This window comes from Aegilops tauschii, chromosome 4, assembly GCF_002575655.3.
Source record: "Aegilops tauschii subsp. strangulata cultivar AL8/78 chromosome 4, Aet v6.0, whole genome shotgun sequence".
Lineage (NCBI taxonomy): Eukaryota > Viridiplantae > Streptophyta > Magnoliopsida > Poales > Poaceae > Aegilops > Aegilops tauschii.
Window position 1 is genome coordinate 514,281,420 of NC_053038.3, and position 20,197 is coordinate 514,301,616.

Genomic DNA, 20,197 nt, shown 5'->3' on the forward strand with positions numbered 1-20,197 from the left:
GCCCGCTACCTCCCGCCCGTCCGCCGCCGCCCCGCCGCACGACGCCTGCATCAGATCCGCTGCCGCCCCGGCCCCCGCCGCTGTTTCCACGCCGCCCCGCCGCCCGCCCGCCGCGGATCCGGCCCCGCCGCCCGCCGCTGTTTCCACGCCGCGTCGCCGCCCGCCTGCCCCGCAGCTCCGCCCCGCAGCCCGCCGACCGCCGCCCCGCAGCTCCGTGTTGGAAATATGCCCTAGAGGCAATAATAAATGGTTATTATTATATTTCTGTGTTCATGATAATAGTCTATTATTCATGCTATAATTGTATTGTCCGGAAATCGTAATACATGTGTGAATACATAGACCACAACCTGTCCCTAGTAAGCCTCTAGTTGACTAGCTCGTTGATCAACAGATAGTCATGGTTTCCTGACTATGGACATAGGATGTCACTGATAACGGGATCACATCATTAGGAGAATGATGTGATGGACAAGACCCAACCTAAGCATAGCATAAAAGATCATGTAGTTTCGTTTGCTAGAGCTTTTCCAATGTCAAGTATCTTTTCCTTAGACCATGAGATCGTGCAACTCCCGGATACCGTAGGAGTGCTTTGGGTGTGCCAAACGTCACAACGTAACTGGGTGACTATAAAGGTGCATTACGGGTATCTCCGAAAGTGTCTGTTGGGTTGGCACGGATCAAGACTGGGATTTGTCACTCCGTGTAAACGGAGAGGTAACTCTGGGCCCACTCGGTAATGCATCATCATAATGAGCTCAATGTGACTAAGGCGTTAGTCACGGGATCATGCATTGCGGTACGAGTAAAGAGACTTGCCGGTAACGAGATTGAACAAGGTATTGGGATACCGACGATCGAATCTCGGGCAAGTAACATACCGATTGACAAAGGGAATTGCATACGGATTGATTGAATCCTCGACACCGTGGTTCACCCGATGATATCATCGTGGAACATGTGGGAGCCAACATGGGTATCCAGATCCCGCTGTTGGTTATTGACCGGAGAGGCGTCTCGGTCATGTCTGCATGTCTCCCGAACCCGTAGGGTCTACACACTTAAGGTCCGGTGACGCTAGGGTTGTAGAGATATATGTATGCGGAAACCCGAAAGTTGTTCGGAGTCCCGGATGAGATCCCGGACGTCACGAGAGGTTCCGGAATGGTCTGGAGGTGAAGAATTATATATAGGAAGTCCAGTTTTGGCCACCGGAAAAGTTTCGGGGGTTATCGGTATTGTACCGGGACCACCGGAAGGGTCCCGGGGGTCCACCGGGTGGGGCCACCTGTCCCGGAGGGCCCCGTGGGCTGAAAGTGGAGGGGAACCAGCCCCTAATGGGCTGGGGCGCCACCTTGGGCCTCCCCCCATGCGCCTAGGGTTGGGAACCCTAGGGGGGAGTTCCCCCTTGCCTTGGGGGGCAAGGCAACCCCTTCCCCCCTTGGCCGCCGCCCCCCCTTGGAGATCCCATCTCCAAGGGCTGCGCACCCCCCTTGGGGGCCTATATAAAGGGGGGTGGGGAGGGAGGGCAGCACACTACAGCCTTTGGCGCCTCCCTCCTCCCCTGCAACACCTCTCTCTCTCGCGCAGAAGCTCGGCGAAGCCCTGCCGGAGAGCCGCTACATCCACCACCACGCCGTCGTGCTGTTGGATCTCCATCAACCTCTCCTCCCCCCTTGCTAGATCAAGAAAGGAGGAGACGTCGCTGCACCGTACGTGTGTTGAACGCGGAGGTGCCGTACGTTCGGCACTCGGTCATCGGTGATTTGGATCACGGCGAGTACGACTCCGTCATCCACGTTCATTGGAACGCTTCCGCTCGCGATCTACAACGGTATGTAGATGCACTCCCTTCCCTCGTTGCCAGTAGACTCCATAGATGCATCTTGGTGAGCGTAGGAAAATTTTAAAATTATGCTACGATTCCCAACACTCCGCCACCGCCCCGCCCGCCACCGCCGCCCCACAGCTCCGCCCGCACGCCGTCGCCGCCCCGCAGATCCGCCCCGCCCGGCTCCGTCCGCCACCGCCCCGCCCGGCACTGCCGCCCCGCAGCTCCGCCCGCCACCGCCCCGGCCGCACGCCGCTCCACCGCTCTCCGATGGCGACGAAGAAGACGTCGAAGGGCAAGTCGGGCTTCTTCGGCGTGAGGCAGAAGCCCTCCGGCAACTGGGGTGTGGATTTCTCCGACGCCGGAAGGCGTTGGTGGATCGGCACGTACCCCTCCGCCCACGAGGCCGCGCGTGCCTACGACGTGGCGGTGTGGCGTGCCGAGAGGCCTCGTTCGCACCTCAACTTTTCAGAGATCGAGAGTCGGGCGGAAGCGGAGATGCTTGTGCCGCAGGGCATCAACATGAAGGAGATCACGACGAAGAAGAAGAAGACGACGAAGAAGCCGTCGGTTGTCGTCAGTGCTGGCGAGACCGATGAGGAGGCGATGGCGAGGTTTGCTCGGGAGCATCCGAAGTACGTCCAGGCCGAGATGGAGTACTACTGGAAGCGTGAGGCGGAGAAGAAGAAGAAGGGGCCGAAGAAGGAGGATGAGGCCGGTCCCTCGACGGTGATCCCCATCGAGTCCTCTTCTGAGGAGGACTGGGAAGACTTCTTGGAGGAGGAGGAGGAGGGGCGCGACGACCCGACGAAGGAGGAGTTCTGGGAGCAGTTCCGTAGCTCCGATGAGGAGTAGTTTATCTAGTAGTTTGAATAAGTAGTAGTTGAAGTTGATGTATGAAACTATGTTGAATTTGATGTTTGAACTATGTTGAATGGACTAGTAGTATGTCGTTTTACATCTTCATTTTGGACCATCTATTGGAATTGCTTTTTTGGACCATCAATTTAGATCATCTGTTGGAGTTGAGCTTTTTTCGGAGCTCAAAAACGCATTTTTTGACGGTCCAAATTTACATCTCCGATTTTGAACCGCCAAATTTTAAACTATCTATTGGAGATGCTCTTATCTCTATACATAGGGCCTACAGATAAGCGTTGCTTGATTCGCCATGCTAGACCTATGACGCATGATATCTTTGGTTTTCCATCGACCGATCGGCAGGGACGGGCGGCAGCAACTGTGTTTCAACAGAATCTTAAAAGGAGATGGCTATATCGCAATCGTCCCTGTCATCCTTGTGCTACCTAGGCCCATTTTAATTTGCCATCACATCCCAAAGATCGATCATGTCCCGGGGAAGAAGTCTCCACTAGCTTTGTAGTACCAAAATTCAGGTCAAAGTTGAATACTCCTAGTGAAATACAGTAAAATGTACCCATTGAAATCTGTAAATTCAACACGAGAAGCAAACCAAGAGAGAACTGACGGTGGATGCACGGTGGCTAGTAGCGGCTGGAATTTGGTCTATTTTGGGCCACCCCAATAATAATTTCAGAAATTTTTAATAAATCTTAGAGTCCCACGCAGCTCATTCGTGCAAGATAAGAGGTGGAACCAAAGTTTAGTCCCACATTGTTAGTTTGGTGGGAGTTGGACCTCCTTATAAGGAAGGGTGTTTCCCCACATGTATGAGCATGAGAATAAGAGGGACATTCACGCGCACTCCTCCTGTGCCGCCCGCCACGACGCGGGTTGCGGGAATGAGCCGAGCCACGACGGGTATACGAAAGGTCACTCGGGAGCTGGAATTTTTTTGCTGTAGTGGATATCCTTTCGGATGTTGCCTGTTCGTTTCGTATCCCTCCTTTGCTTCAGCTCCCGTCCCAGCCTATTCGCCTCCTTCTCCTGTGCTTATAAAAGGGAGGTCGCTTCGACACACCAGAAGATCATCTCCCTCTCGCCACCGAGTACCAATCTCTGAGCTGCTGCTACAATCTTCTCCATCCCGGCTTGCGGTGTGCACCGCAGGTCGGGACAGTAGGCCTCCAAAACCCCACCTCTTTGACTCCTGTACGGGAGAAGGGTGATAAGGTTTTTGGGGAGCGCTCTGCGCGACTACTGATCGGTTCATCACGGACGCTCTGGACACAGACAACCACTTCTCCAACGACGACTTCTTCCCTGACGTGGACAACCACTTAAACGACATGGCTGACAACAACACCAATCCCAAGACGAGCGCTTCTGCCGCTGTTCCGTACGTCTTTGTGGTCTCTCTGGTTAAGTTCATGCCTCAGTTTCTTGCTCTAGCTTTTCTTGTTCTAGTCTCTGTTCTACCTATGTTCTGTTCTACCTATGTTCTGTTCTAGTTCACATGTGCAGATGTTGTTTGCCTTCACTCAGCTAGATTACATGACTCGTTTCATCTCTACTATTATAGTCATGTTTTATTTACTATTTATGTTAATAAAATCATATGGTAAATTGCTCATATTTCCAATAGTAGCTACTTCAAATCAGGTTGTTAATTAATTAGTCTAGCCATTATTGCCTTCCGAATCTTGAAACTTAAATTTGCATTCTTTCGTTGATGAGATGGTGTTTACAGAAGAAGAAAAAATGATGGTTTCATCTGAAATTTGATGTTAGATTCTGCAAAAAAAAAATTACAAGAACAACAACCATATCAAAGGCAATTGCACCGTACGAGCATGCTTTTCCATTAGCTAGTGCCTAGCTTGGCAAGTGCGTAATGCTCCGGCGCCTTTTGGTCCCTTCTTCCCATCCAAGCAACTAAACAAATGGGTTGCTTAACCAGCTGGTGATTGATGGATCGATGATGCGCACATGTGATTGTGACCAGCAAGGCAAGGCAACCCAGTACGCTAAGCACATGACCTGCGTACCTATAAGCACAACAACTAAGCCTACATTGTACTAGCAAAGGTTCTTGCTTATAACTACAGTACTAATTAAGATGGGATCTGCGATTCGATTCTGCGTACGACGGCCGGAATATTGGGAGTGGACGTACGTACGCGGCGGAAGAGGTAGGTTAGTTTAGGGAGGGGTGGCCTGCGATTTAATCTTCATTCATCGCCGCGCGCCTCGTACGGCTGCATGCATGTGAGGTGCCGCGGCGAGCTGTTCCTGGGGCCTGGGGTTAATGTCTCCGGCCGGCGACGTGTCATGCTATTAGCTTGGGAAGGGGCCTGATTAAAAAGTTGTTTGATTGCATGCATGCGGTGTCATCCAAAGCTCAACTGTGGTGGCTTCACTTCACCTCACTGTTCATGTACTTACCATTGTCCAGCTCTCCAGCTTCCGCTCATAAACATGCATGTGCGCGTGTCAGACACTAATTAAACAACAGATCAGTGGTACTGTACTTGTATACATCCGGCTCCTAGTTAATTCAGCATCACCAACAACACCTAGCTAGAGTGGTTAAGATATCAGCTATGCATGCAGAGTTTTTCCAGATCAATTTCAGCAGAGGGAGATAGTGGCGTGTGATAAACCTTCATTCGCTGGTTCGTCGTGAATGGCCACCGTGGGAAACGTCCGTGCCTGTGTGCACCGCTTTTCAGCTCAAGTTCAGCCAAGGGAGATACTAATTATTGGTGCTGATCGTTCTGCTCTGTGCATGCATGGTCTGTGGATGAACCTTCGTTGATTCGTTGTGACAACCGTGCAAAAGGTGCATGCATGTACGTGCCTTAAAGCTGACAAATTGAGCCAACTACGTACATTGCTTTTTTTTTCTTTTTTTGCGGAAACAACTACGTACATTGCTGCCAAAGCTAGTTAATTAGTCAGGCATCTAAAACTTGGAATATGAATATCTTTGCAAGTTTCCAGCCGGTGTCTCGACAGGAAGGCCTACCCACCGACTGCACGCATGTTCTGCGACCAGTATGCAAAGAACCTAATTAAGCCAGGTGGATGGATGACACCATGACATGATATTATCAATCATCACCGCAATAGTGCAGTGATGTGTACGTACGTGTTACTTTTGCATATACAAAGCACACTCGAACAGCCGGTGCATCTTTGTAGTACTCCAGTATGTATGCTTGCCAGGTGTTAGCACAAGACCCGCTCTTCTCCAATCATCGACCAGGAGCAGAGATACAGAGCCAGCTAAACAGTTGGCCATAGCTAGGAGCTTAAAGCGCAGGTACACGTTCGTCCATACACACACCTTTTATCAGGTGTCTCCATTGTTTAAACCAGGCGTTGTGGCGCCTAGAGCTCGGGCACATGATCTCGCGCGCCATTAGATTCTAGTAGCACAATAATCATGAGAGAGAGGGAGAGAGAGAACGGGCTTTTGTTTCCTGTGTGATTGGTGTTGGAGTCTCTCCATTTTCAAACGTCCCTCCCTGAGCTCCCATCATTTTAAAAGCGATCAATCTTGTACTATATACACAAGTTGAACACCTACTCAAACGTCTCTCTCAGAGTATATGGCTGCCTATATATGTATGCCTAGCTAGTAGAATGTGCCGTGGTTGCGTGTTTACAACTAATTAAGGATGATCTATCATGAGCAGGACCAGAGATTGGCTAACGATCGACGACGTGTTACCGTCCGTGGCCGGCGAAAGCGCACGACAGGAGCATGAATCAATGTGCCGTACGTGCCTGTGTGTGTACAATTAGGATGTGATAAGTTCATATGGTTAGGAGCACGCATGAATCAATGGAGTTGCTGTTTGCCTCGCGACGTGTTAGAGCATCTTCAGCCGTTGGGCCCCGGGGCGCCTGAAATCGCAACCTAGGGTGAGCCGGCACAAAAAAGGGCCTGGGGCGAGTTGGTCCCCAGCCGTCGGCCCCAGGGCCGCCCCCAGGCACGTTTAAAAATAAAAAATGTATAGCAAATTTCGGCACAGTTCGGCAAAGTTCAGCTAAACACGAAAAATTTCGGCCAACTTGGGCATATATTTCGAAAAAGTTCGCCAATTTTCATTACATAGCAAATATATAATAAGCTAATCTAAAAGAAACTGGCTGAACACCGAGTAGTCGCCGTCGTCGCCGCCATCCTCGTCGTCGGCCTTCTCCTCCTTGACGCGGGCGCCCCTGCTGGACCCGGCGTCGCCATGGCGGACTGGTGGCGGCGGCGGCGCGTCGTCGTCGTCGCTGTCGTCGATGACGACGACGACTCCTTCGTCGCGGCCCCGGCGGCGCTCCGCGAAGCGCTGCAGGGCGGCGCACTGGCGCTCCCTCGCCATCTTGAGGGAGTCCTGGCGTGCCCATTCAAGGGCCGCGTCATCGTCGCGCTCGACCTCGCCGTGCTCCGTCTTCACGGCGGCGAGCCCCGGCTCCGTCTTTGGCTTGACGAAGCGCGGAGGAGGAGCCGGCGAGGAGGCGCGCCGGCCGCCCTCGTTGATGACGATGCCGGCCTCCTTGCCGCCGAGCAGCGCCGGAGTGCCGGAGGAGTGCGAGGAAGAGCGCGAGGAGGAGGAAGAAGAGGAGGAGCCGAACCTCCTTGGCGCCCATGGCCTGTCGCGTCGGTGGTGCGCCGGGGCGGCCGCCCTCGCTGGGGGGTACGCCAACGGCGGGTCGTTGCCGCCCTCGAGGTGCGTCAACACGCCCTCGAGTGTGCGGCCTGGGACGCCCTACCACAGGTGGCGCCCCTCGCTGTTCTTCAGGCCGCCGACCACCGGCGCGCCGTTGGTGGACGCCATCCGCTGCTGCTGACGGCGCTCGAAGTACGCCGCCCAAGCCGCGTGGTTGTCGGCGGCGTACTGGGGGAGGGAGAGTTGGGCGTCGGTGAGGGAGGCGCGCACGACGTCGACCTCGTCGGCGAAGTAGGAGGGTTTGGCCACGGCGTCGGGCAACGGGGGAATGGGCACTCCCCCGTTGCTGAGCCTCCAGCCCATCGGCCCGGCGCGCATGTCCGGCGGCGCCGGGATGTTCGCCTGGAATAGGAGTCAGGACTCCTGTTCGCGGAGCGTGCGGCGGCCGAAGCCGTTGGCCGCCGCCTCGTCTCCGGGGAAACGCTCGGCCATCGGGGAGGGGAGAGAGAGGAAAGGGCTGGGCGGCGGCGCTCGGGAGAGGGAGAGGGAAGGCTCGGCGGCGGCACTCGGGAGAGGTATAGCTCGGCGGCGAGGGCTGGGCTGGTATGGCCACAGGCGAGCGAGGCCACCGGCTTATATAGGCGCGCCGCGCCCGTGTGTACGCGTGCGAGGGAGGGGAGGCGTCGGCGCGCCGCCCGTGAGGAATCAATGGCAAGGCTGACCGGCGGCGGCAGCCTTGCCATTGATTCCCCGCGGGAACCGAGGCGTTGGGGGAAGGCGAGGCGCGGTGTCGCTGACGCGGCTGGGCCGCGGCTTTTTCGCGCCAAAACCACTCGCCCCAGCGCCCCCGGGCGTCCCAGCGCGCCGGGTTCGGCCCGGATCCGCCGGCGCTGATTTCGGCCCAGGCCGGCGAAAATCGAGCTCCTGGAGACGCGACTGGACCGTTTTTTCAGCGCCGGCGCGAAAAAATCACTGGGGAAGCCTTCTTGGAGGCGCGGCTGGAGATGCTCTTACCATCCGTCCATGCCCGGACCCGGGAGGCGAGGGCAGCCAGCGGCACGAGACTCCGTACGTCGTAGGACGCACCTGTTGGGGCCGGTGTGACCAGGAGTAGCTGATGCTATGCTCATGCTCCGGGTGGTCGTTGGTGCTACGTGGTACAGTCTGCGCCATGAGAAAGCAGGGACGGTGGCGCCATGGGTTACCACCAAAACAACACAACACAGATCCAGGGACAGCCAAGGCCTCAAAATGACTGTCACTGGGCAGCTTCCATACCGGCACATGGTCGAGGTAGCTAGCGGGTACTTCGTGGCGACGTGGACGTTGATGGACCACCCCTGCCCAAGACCAGGCGAGCACTGATCAAATTGACTATTGGATTTTTGGCAACAATGTCTGTTGCAAAAAAATATCAAAAAAGTATGTTTTTTTGGCAACAGACATTGTTGAATTTTTTAAATGCGTGCAGATTTTCGTGCATAATTTTTATAAGGCGTTGCAAGAATAAAAAACAGAATCAGTGCTTCAAAATATTTCCAAAAATAGTTTTTTGGAGCGTTGATTTTTCTTTTTGCCCAGAGCATTAGGAATGTATTTTCGTCGGGGGAATTTACATGTATGTAGAGCATTCAACAATGTGTATTGCTGCGAACCAACCTTGATGTGAATTGGAAGAAGCGCTCGCTCCAAGCGTACAGTACATGGACTCAGCCCAAAAACTTCCGCAGCTTGGTCGCTCGTGGCTCGTCCGCCGGTGCTTAGGTAAATCGTGACTAATAGGTTTTTTTTCGTTTGTTTGTTTTTCTTTTGTTCAGATTTTTTATAATATTTTGAACACATTTATTAAAAGAATAAATTTACTTTTTAAACCTCATATTTTAAAATCGTGTAGCACAATTTAAGAATGTTGATAGCTTTCAGAAAAAATCCCCTTGTTTTAAAAAAGAGTATACAACATGTATTGTGTAATATCAAAACCTATTAAAAAAGTAATATGTGTCATTTAAAGAAATATTCCCGCATTTCAGAAATATGTTTCTGGCATTAAAAAAGGTTTATACAATGGAAAAAATGCTTGTATAAGTTATAAAATATTTATTGCCATTAAAAAAATATATGTGACATTTAAAGAAACATTCACGTTTTTCCAAAAAATGGCAGTGAAATTTCAAAAAAAAAATGTTGTTATAATGTAAAAAATAATCACATTTAAAAAAAACTAAAAGTGTATTTGAATTGTTTTGAGCATGTATTGGAAAAAGTGTTCAAAACATATATCTAACTAAAATGTACATCGTCTATTTGAAAATGTTCGTGCCATTCGTAAAAATGTTAATCTTGTATTTGCCAAATATTTTTTTTTAACAAATGTTTTAGGTGTATAAAAATAATGTATAGTGTTTATGGAAAAATGTTAAACATGTACAAAAAAAATGTTTCACAGATATACAAAAATATAGACATGTATAAAAAACGTGGACATCAAAACATATATTTGAAAAAGAAAATTTTAATCATGTACTTGAAAAATGTAACAGTGTATAAAAAAATGCTTCTTATGTATACAAAAAATGTACAATCTGTATGAAAAAAAAGTTGACATAAAAAATCTGAAAAATATTTAAACGTATATTTGAAAAAGCTTTAAAGTGTATAAGAAAATTGTTTCTGATGTATACCGAAAATGTACAATCTGTATGAAAAAAAGTATACATCAAAAGATATATCTAAAAAAATGTTAATCTTGTATATGAAATATATTTAATGAGTATAAAAAATGTTCCTACTGTATATGAAAAATGTAAAATATGTATGACAAAAAAGTGGACATCAAAACATATATTTGAAATAAATGTTAATCATGTATTTTTAAACTGATAAGCGTGTATAAAAAACTATTCCTGGTGTATACAGAAAATGTGCAACATACATTAAATACAAGTAGATGTCAAAAACATGTATTTAGAAAAAACTAATTCTGTATTTAGAAAATATTAAACATTCATATAAAAATATTCCTAATGTATTCGAAAAATGTTTATTTTGTGTGGAAATGTTTTTATTTCCATTTAAAAAATCACCATGTATTCGAGAAAGTGTTGACCATGCATTTAAAAAAGGTTTAAAAACAGGTACATTGAAGAGAATAAGTGCACATCACGTATTTTAAAAATGTTCATGTGTCAAAAAAATGTTTCACTTGTGCTCTAAAAATGTATATTGTGTACTTAAAAAGTAGACATGTGTTGAACCAAAAGGTAACCTATGAAAACAGTTAAAGACAAAGAGAAACGAAGAAACCAATGAAAACAAGGAAAGAAACAAAAAAATCCGGAGTAAACCAATGAAAAAGATTGGAAATAGTGGAAAAGTAAGAAAGAAACAAAGAAAACATAGAAAAAACCAAGAAAGTAACAAAGTAACTGAAGAATCTTAGAAAAAAGCAAGAAAAGAAAAAAACAGTGAAAACCGAGAAAGCAACCAAGAAACCAAAGAAAAAGAAAGGAACGAAGAAACTGGAGGAAAAAAAAAGAAAGGAATAACAAAAACAAAAAAGAAAAAGCAAAGAAAACCGAAGTAAAACCACTACAAAACAATGGAAACAGTGAAAACCAAAGCAAAACAGTCGAAACAATGGAAACCAAAGAAAGTTGAAGAGATCCAGAAAAACCAAAGCAAACCATTACGAAAAAGGGAAAATGGTGAAAACGATGCTATTGTACCGGGCCGGCCTAGTAGTGTAGCGGGAGGAGAAACGCCTCAGGTGAGGGGAGCGTGTACATCTCGCTATAAGTGAGATATAGCTCCCACATCAAACTGAGAGGTGAGTGTATGTCTCCCTTGTTGCGGGATGGACACATTACCTCTAAATGGGCCAGGCCGAACATGCTATCCCGCCTTTCAACGAGTCTACGCAAAGCTGCAAACGCACGAGCAATTTCTGTTTTTCTTCTGACTTCCCCCCTTTTTTGCTAAATTCTGAAATTTTATGTAAAGATATTAAGATTTTCTTTACTGGAAATCTCTGATGTGTATGAACAAATTTGTTCTCTTTTCTAGCATAATACAATAGGGAAAACCCCTACTGTGTCTCATTTTTTATTAGTAAATGGGTATGTTCAAATGTGTGGTTGTGTCATTACAAAGGAATTCACACTGTATCTATCCATGCTTGCATGCCATCCTGTAGACTTGGTTTGGCCTTTCTTATCACGACTTGGAAACTTTCCTTGAAAGCATATATGCATTGGTTCAGATTCAGATCTTCGTGGTTAATGATGATAACATTTCTGTGATTCCATCTGCTCCAGCATCCTGTGATTAGTGCTGGATATATTAGCATACTTTTTATTAATCTAATCCACAAGTAAATAATAAACATGGCATCCATAGTATGCAACTCATACCGATACCTAAACATATGAGCACGTAAGGAACATAGAACCGAATCATCCATGAACGAAGCATATACGGCTAGCACATGAACAAGTAAGCAGGGGATGAACAAGTCATGCCCTCTAGGCTAGGGCCGCCGCGGTGGCAGCAGCTTCGGCTTTCTCCGCAACCTTCTTTGGCGGTGTCTTCTTTAGCAATGGCGTTGGTGTTGGGGGAGTAGTGGAAGCAGAGGATGAGGACGAACACGAACCGGGAGCAGTCGCATCGAGATGCTCCCCAAAAAGCTTATCGCCCTTCTCCTGGTGCAGGATCTCGAAGGACGTGGCTCCAGAGGCCTGCTCTCCCGTTCGGCTGTGCACGCGGACGAGATGGGATCGCTGGAGGCACGTCGGTGAGAGGAACAGTGGATGACGACTAGGGTTGCACGAGGAGTGAGTGAGTGTGTTGGCTGCACTGGCCAGCGCCTCCAATATATATGCCGTCAGGTAGGGAAGCAAACGGCCCACGGTCCAACGTCTTGGACAATGTCACATCCATTAGTGTCTTGTTAATTACACCAGGATTAATTAAATGTTCCCGATCAGCAAAAATAGAGCACACACATAGGTCTGAACTCGGCTCAGCTCACTCACGACGTGCAGGCGAGGCGAGGTGGCCGGCGGAGGAGGAGCACACGTGTACCACTCCTCTTCTCAAGATCCCAATGGCTAGTGGAAGAGGAACCCTTACAAAGGGTCTCAACTCTCCTCAACTTGTGAGGTGGTACTGAACTTCCCACCACTTGTCATACACCTACATGGGCCTTAGAGATAAACCATTAATTATTGTCTTATATATGGGCCAAGGCCCATCTATAATTCAACATTGAGCACCTCTTTGAAGCAACTGAAATTCATTTTGTTTCTGCCATTGATCAACATCTGAATAATATCTAGAGTAGATCAGTGTTCCATTCCATCCCAAGATATAGCCAGAAGTTTTCGCTGAAATCACATCTAAAGAACAATTGCATAAGATCCTCAGTGCAAGCTTCATCACATAATACACATTCATAACTGTGAATATGAAAGCTTTTCCCCCACATAAGTTCTCTAGTGCTTAATCTGTATTGCATGAGAAGCTAGAAAAACAACCTCTGTTTAAGCGGAACAGAGGATTTTCAGACCCACTGAAAAGGTGCAGTAGCTTTTTGAGGATTGCCAATGAGAGTGTTATAAACCCTCCTATTTGAATATTTGGTACGTTGTCCTCGAAACTTCCATATGTCTGGAGTGAGATCCATGTTTAGGTGTTGATTGAAATATGTAGCTCATGATATTGCTGAAGGGGAATAGTAGATAGTGGAAGATGAAACATATTATAAAAGTTGTTTTGTGTGTATTCATATTCTTTCCATACTGAAATGTCATTCTCCTTGGCATAAGAATGTAGCCTTTTTTTTGCTTACCGGCATAAGAATGTAGCTCCAGCAATTTTGTTCACATCGGCCAAGAAAGTTCGCGCATTTTTAGTGAAGTGTTTATGGCATTTGGCAAAATATTCATGATATTTTAAAAACGTTCGTACCATTCAACCTTTTTTTCCACAAGTTTTAAAAACTGCACTTTAAAAAATGTTTGTAGCATTCAAGGAAATGTTACAGACATTCAATAAATGTTCACATCTTTAAAAAAACATTCATGATAATATTTATAAATATTCGTTAAATGTAAAAGGGTGTGCAATGAAAAATGTCGATAACATATAAAATATGTTCACGATGTATTGTGAAAGACATTTAGTCGGATATTCCCTTTTGCTCCTTTTGATTTAACAAATGTTTAACATACATTTAAAAATGTTTCACGTGTATCTGAAAAATGTTCAATGTGTATTTGAAAAATGTTCAACATGTATGTGAGAAAATGTTATTCAAAAATGAAAAATAAAACCCAAAATATAAAAATCAGAAAGAACCCGATTAAACCTCTAAAAAATATATAAAAGGAAAATAAAACACCTGAATGGAACCTTGGCCAAAGCCGCACTAAACCGACATCAATACCTCCACCTCGTCGACTACTTGGCCATGTCCCTAAAAAAACTTGCCATAAGTGAGTGTTATATCCGCCTTGAAATAGCGCGAGAGCTATGTCTCACCTAGTGCGTGACTGTGTACCATCTTTTTGTATGAGATTGTTAGGATGGGCGGCCCAATATAATGCGTTTAGTTAGTGGTTCTGCAACGGTTTGTGGAATCTTCTATCGGTTTTGGCAAGGTTTCATAAGTTGTTCTTTTCCCTTTTCTGTGTTTTTCTTTTCAGTTTTCATTACCTTTTCTTTTGGTTCTTTATTTTTGTTTTTTTCTGTTCATTTCTTATTTTCCTTTTTGTTTCAAATAGATGTCTACTTTTGACACCTTCTTCATTTTTTCCTATACACGTTAAACATGTGTTCGACGCACATCGAACATTTTTCAAATACATGATGACCATTTTTTTTCAAATATATGTCTTTTTTGGAATAATTATTAAGCATTTTTCAAATATATTTTAAACACTTTTCCGTACACGTTGAGCATTTTAATTACACGCGAGACATTTTCAGATACAGCTTGACCATTTATTAAAATACATGATCAACATTTTTCATATACACGTTGAACATTTTCTGAATACACATTTTGTAAATTTCATATACACACTGAATATTTTTTTGATACATATTGAAAATTTTCCAAATATATGATGCATACTTTTCAAATACATGTTAAACATTTTATAAATACATTGAGATTTTTTTTGGATGTGCGTACAAATTGTTTACATTGCATGAGCTTTTTTTAGATGCATGGATATTTTTTAGGTATGCACTCCTTTCTATATTAATGAATACTACAAAACAATTGATTGGCCGACATAAAATTGCGTGCAAGAAAACCATATCAGCATGTAACATAGCAAATAATTTAAAGATTTTTTCCCATGCAACCATTCTAATTAACTTGGGAGCTGGAATGCATTGTCAAAGGACAACAGAACAGAGTTACAACAAAATATAAACTGGAATGAAGAACACTAGTGTATCAAACCAACCAACAATCATACCGGTGAAAGAACAACTTCACATAGGACACTTTTTATTATCGCCACGGGACACACATAAACCTGACAAGCAAAAGCATAATGTTCACAAAAGTATCCAAGGATATGCAACAGAAATAATTTCAACGCAACCACCTAGACACATCAGATGGGTTGGAACGAGCAGACCCTTGCCTCCGTGTACACCTTCCCAGGGCGGCAGTAGTAGCCCTGCTCCGGTGCACAATGCGAGTCTTCTGAGCAGACGCAAAGCCCCTCAATGGCGCAACCCTTCTCGACAATTATCGGGCTCCCATTAATGCCGAGCACCTGGTTACTCCATTCGCTGGAGAAGATCCCATCGGGGTCGTACCTTCCCTTCACCTCTAGGAACTTGCCGGCCTCGGGGTACTTGGCAATGACACCTTCAAAGGCAAAGTTGCGGTTTTTTCCCCAATGAGGGATGGCGCCATATTTGCGTAGCGCCATCTGTTGGAGCTCGTCGAGCACACCAGAGTATGGGTTGGGCTCGCCCTTGGTGTAACTCCGGTAGTAGGTAATATCAAAGTCGATCGAGTCCTCCGACTTGCCGAGGTAGGCAGAGGATGCCTTGATATAGCGGAGGAGAATACCCAAACCGGCATCGATTCCACAGAAGGCCTTCGGGTTGCTGTTACGGAGCTTCTTCATGTCGGCGATGAATGCGGATACCCTAGAGAGCGCGATGCTGTAGGCATTGTTGTAGAAGAAGATTCCCCGGATGCGGGGATCCCACGGACATGTGGTGAGGAGTGTGTCTTCTGGGCTGTCGAGACACGAACTGGACGCTTGGATGTGGTGCTGGAATCCTACCACAGGGTACCCCATGAACAAGCTGCCGTTGTTTGTGAAGCCATATGCTGCCTTCTCAAACAGCGATACTGACGTGGGTGCCTCCTTGCACCGAGCGACGGTGTTGTTCTTCTTCTCAAGAAGCTCCTGCATGACTCTACCGCTGATGAGATCGGCCGTCGAACTGGAGCGGAAGGCCAGGTAGTCATTGAGGCCGTTACCCGCTGACGTGATGGCCACGCGATCGTCCTTACGGTAAATCACATTGCGCTGCTGTGGCAGCCACACCATATCGCCAAATTCGTGGAGGTCACCCCACACGACGGCCTGCTCTGCCATGTCAGAGTCATCGCGTATCACGAACGTCACCGACCGCTTGAACATCGGCTCCAAGGCCAGTGTAACCTGCACATATCCATGAAAAAACGATTAAAAAATCTGGAGAGAAACAATTAATTAACTTGTGCACAAAAGAGAGTAACAATTCGGTTTGGTTTTAATAATAATTCTTAAACAAAACATTTATTCTTAGAGTACACATTTTGCAGCAGATATACACATACCATACCACATGTCATGGCATATGTGGGCAACCTAATAAAACGAAGGGTGCAAACCAACCTGTAGTTGGATGATTAGAGGGACTATGGTATTCCCAGTCCACCAGGGTTCAAGTCCTGATTCTCGTATGTACGTTTATAGGGGTGATGTATGCACGTGTATATGAGCGCTTGCGTCTGTACTGTGTTAAAAAAACGAAGAGTATATATATGCATGCAAAGACATCTCTTGAGCCACGTACCTGGGAAACGACGCCCAGGACACCGAGGGAGACCTTGGCCGCGTCGAGATCAGGATGGTCGGCGCAGAGCTCCCGTACCACCGCGAACCCTTGGCTCCTCGGCGCCGGCGTGACGATCCTCATCCCGACCACGTACTCGTGCACGGCGCCGCCCTTACCCTTGAGCGAACTGCCGTGCGCGCCCGTGGCCAGCAGGCCTCCGATGGTGAGCCCCGACCAGTAGGGCGAGTGCGGCAGCGCGAGCCCTGCCTCAGCGGCCGCCTGGATCAGGTCGCGGAGCACCATGCCGCTTTCCACCGTCATAAGCCCTTTGGCGACGTCGACGCTTACCACCCGGTTGAGCCGCTCCGTGCTTATGATGGTGCCGTCGCGGCCGCCGGGGCAGGCCAGCTTGGGGAAGCTGTGGGAGTGCTTGGTGGCCACCTTCACCTTGCGCTTGGCCGCCGCGGCGGCTGCCACGGCGGCGACTAGCTCCTTCTCGGTGCGCGGGAAGGTGGCGCTGGCCGCGCGGCAGACGGTGCGGTCCGGGAAGGAGCCGTACGCGTTGGAGACAGTGCAGTCCGACGTGCCGTGGGCACAGACCACGGGCTCCGGCGGAGGGCTCGAGCCAGCGAGGCCGACCAGAAGGAGCACCAGGAGGAGAACCGTAAGCACCCGGCCACCCTCCATTGCTCAGCTCCTGCAATGTCTTGAGATGCTAGCTACTACTTATATAGTTAGCTCACGGCACGGTATGCAGCACATTCCTCCCTTGTTAAATCGTCCCGTAGCGGAACACGTAACCATCTGCACAAAGTCAATGGATTGATCACAACCCCGCAAAAAAAAAAAAAAGGATTGATCACAAATGCAGCATATGATTAGATGGATGAAGATTATCCACCTCCGGTGGGTCACTACTACGGAACAGGCAAGCAAGCAGTGGCGGGCGCAAACAACCTACCAGTCGGTGCGCGCGTGTTTTCGGAGCAAACGGCCCAAATGTTTTTACCGAATATTGATGGCTTTAATTATGCTTCGTCTTGTATTTCATGCATGCATGTGGTGTTAGGTTTTTTTTTTGCGTGAAATGCATGTGGTGTTAGTTGTGTGCATACGCTATGCAGAGGTCGCGTGCAAATTCGCCACAAATGCACCATCTTGATGCAGCTGCCACATAATACATTTTAGGGGATATTATTCATAATTCAAAACATTTTAGGCAAGGAGTGTAAAATACGTGTGCATTATTGCTCTCCTTCCAGAGGTCAAAGCTAGGATCAATCCATCATCAGCAAGTTATGACTAGTTTTTGGTACTACTAACTAGCCTAAAACGCCGTCGGAGGAGAAGGTTGTTGTAGACTACGTACACTCATTCCCTGGACGAATCATATCCTACCACCGATCAACGAGGACCGCCAAGATAGTGCAGATGGGACGTCATACTTGTGAAGACTATGAGATTTTGAATGCAAAAGCAAGCCGCGCGCGGCCGAGTATAATAGAAGTGGCCAAGACATTATTAATTCTCCCCTTGATTATATATACCTTTAGGCCAATTATCCTTAGGAAATCACGGGCAAGATGTGCCACATATGGGCATGACAGCTCACAAGTCAACTCGCATGTTGCTAACGACTTATCTAGCTTGGGTGGTCGTCCCCAATCGTCGATTCACATTCAACTACTTTTGATTGAAACCTTTCAACCGAAGACTTAGGGGGTGTTTGGTTCAGAAGTCCTAGGACTTTTTCTAGTCCCAGGGACTAATCAAAAAAGACTCTCTAGTAGAGTCTTTTTCTAGTCCCTGTAGAAAAAGTCCCTCCCGTTTGGTTCCTAGGGACTTTTTAGGGACTTTTTCTAGTCTCTGGGACTAAAAAGTCCCTGAACCAAACACCCCCTTAGAACTTCTTACTAAGGGCTCATTCAATGCGGATGATATTAGAGGATTCCGACAGGATTTCCACCCACGGAAATTTCTCCTATGTTATCATTCGTTTTAAAGGAATAGAGGTAGTACTATATTCATTGTGGTTGTGTGTGTATACTAGTGCAAATTCGACTATTAAGCCTCCAAAACGTACAACATGTCTACATAATATGATCTCAATCTATGTCATAATTGGTCGTGATGTTTTTTGACTGATCAACTACATATGTCTATACTCATATTTATGTCTTCGCTTAATGAGAAATACTTACTTGCTAACCTATGAACCCTGCCTAATTTCCACGTAAGGAAACTCTCACAATCTACTTTTTGACCCATTTTAGAGCACATTTGTTGCATAGTAACTCATTATATCATGTCCCATTGAGCCAATTGCATGTACATTATGCATGATTTTAGTTTGCACTCGTATTAACCTGAGCATTGGAGAGTCTTTAGTTTTTATTAGTTTCTTTGTTTTGTTGTATTTGTAGGTAATTTTGAACTGGCTAATGCCGCGTCTGGATACTGTCATTAACACGGGGCAGGACTGGCTACTTCACCTGTTGGATCGCTGCAGCGAAGATGAGCACCTGCCACACCAGAAGATGAGCTCATGAGATATTGGCACACATAGCATGTACACAATGAGCTAACACACCAGAATCTCCCATGTGTATCCGCCAACGCCCCAACATGGACGTGACCAAAGGGAAGATGGTTTTGAGTTATGACCACATGCTCAGGCCACCGGAGAGCTGGACCAAACCCCCGGAGGGATGCTGCAAGCTGAACCTTGATGGAGCTTTTGTCGCAACAGATGGATCAGGGGCGGAGGTACGATCTTTCATAACCATCAAGGCGTTGTGGTATTTGCATCCTGTCGCTACCTGTCGAGGTGCTCCAGCGTGCCTGAAGCAGAGCTAGCAACATGCATGGAGGGCGTGGCTGTCAGACTTGAATAGAGCTCGAACCCCCTTATCTTGGAGAACGATTACACCACTGCGAGTGCCATGATCACTGAAGCACCAGTTAATAGATCACCGAATGCATCGCTAGTGGAGGATAAACACTTGTTGGTACTTAGGCGTTTACATGTGATACCACATGTTAGGAGAGAAATAAACACTATCAGCTGATGGCTCTATATTTTACGCATTTTTAGAGTTCATTTGTTGCATGTTCTCTCCCTATATTACGTCTCATTGAACCAAATATGTGTCTATTATGCATGATTACCGGTCTTTGCACTTATCATTGTGAGCATTGTACATTTGTGTGTTTATTTGGTTTTTATTAGTTTTCTTTGTTTTCTTGTGTCTATAGGTGTATTGGAGCACCCTAGGACCAAGCAAGATGACATAATCAAGGATGGGTTCAATACAGAGACACCCAAGGGGCAGACTTAGCCATTTCAGAGGGCGGAAAAAGTCATTTTTCAAAGTTATCCAAATAAAGATCTAAGGCCCAAAATGGATCAACGTCGTTCATATGAATCCAACGATCACAAGAACGTCAAATTCTGAGTTCGTATGAAGAAATGGCGGCCGTTTTACCGGAGAAGGTCAGAACAAAATACGACGTTTCATGCGACCGTGGCCGGTCGTTTGGATGGTCATATGACGTGCACGCAGCTCCAAAAGTTGTCTCTCCAGAAGCGATTCTACATTGATTTCATCTCCAATTGTTCCCATGGGATCCTTGGCTCATAATGAAGGGATTGGGAGAAGATAAGGCTCATCTTGAGCCCTTGGATGACCACATAAACGGAGGAGACACCTCGAGGCCTTCATATAAGCACCTCCAACCCTAGGCGCCTCCATTCTCC

General features: G+C 47.0%; 2 protein-coding genes across 2 annotated transcripts; one reads left to right on the forward strand and one right to left on the reverse strand.

The window, feature by feature from the left end:
• The first annotated feature begins 2,104 nt into the window (after nt 1–2,104).
• On the forward strand, nt 2,105–2,689 carry LOC109772801 (uncharacterized). Its single transcript, XM_020331496.1, has one exon. The coding sequence runs from the start codon at nt 2,105–2,107 to the stop codon at nt 2,687–2,689; it is 585 nt and encodes a 194-aa protein (XP_020187085.1).
• Nucleotides 2,690–14,726: 12,037 nt separating this feature from the next.
• On the reverse strand, nt 14,727–17,145 carry LOC109772774 (L-gulonolactone oxidase 2). Its single transcript, XM_020331473.4, has 2 exons — nt 16,459–17,145; nt 14,727–16,061 (listed from the first exon to the last, which is right to left on the reverse strand). Exons 1-2 carry the CDS (start codon nt 17,125–17,127, stop codon nt 14,991–14,993), a joined length of 1,740 nt encoding a protein of 579 aa, XP_020187062.1. The 5' UTR covers nt 17,128–17,145; the 3' UTR covers nt 14,727–14,990.
• Between the last annotated feature and the right edge of the window lie 3,052 nt (nt 17,146–20,197).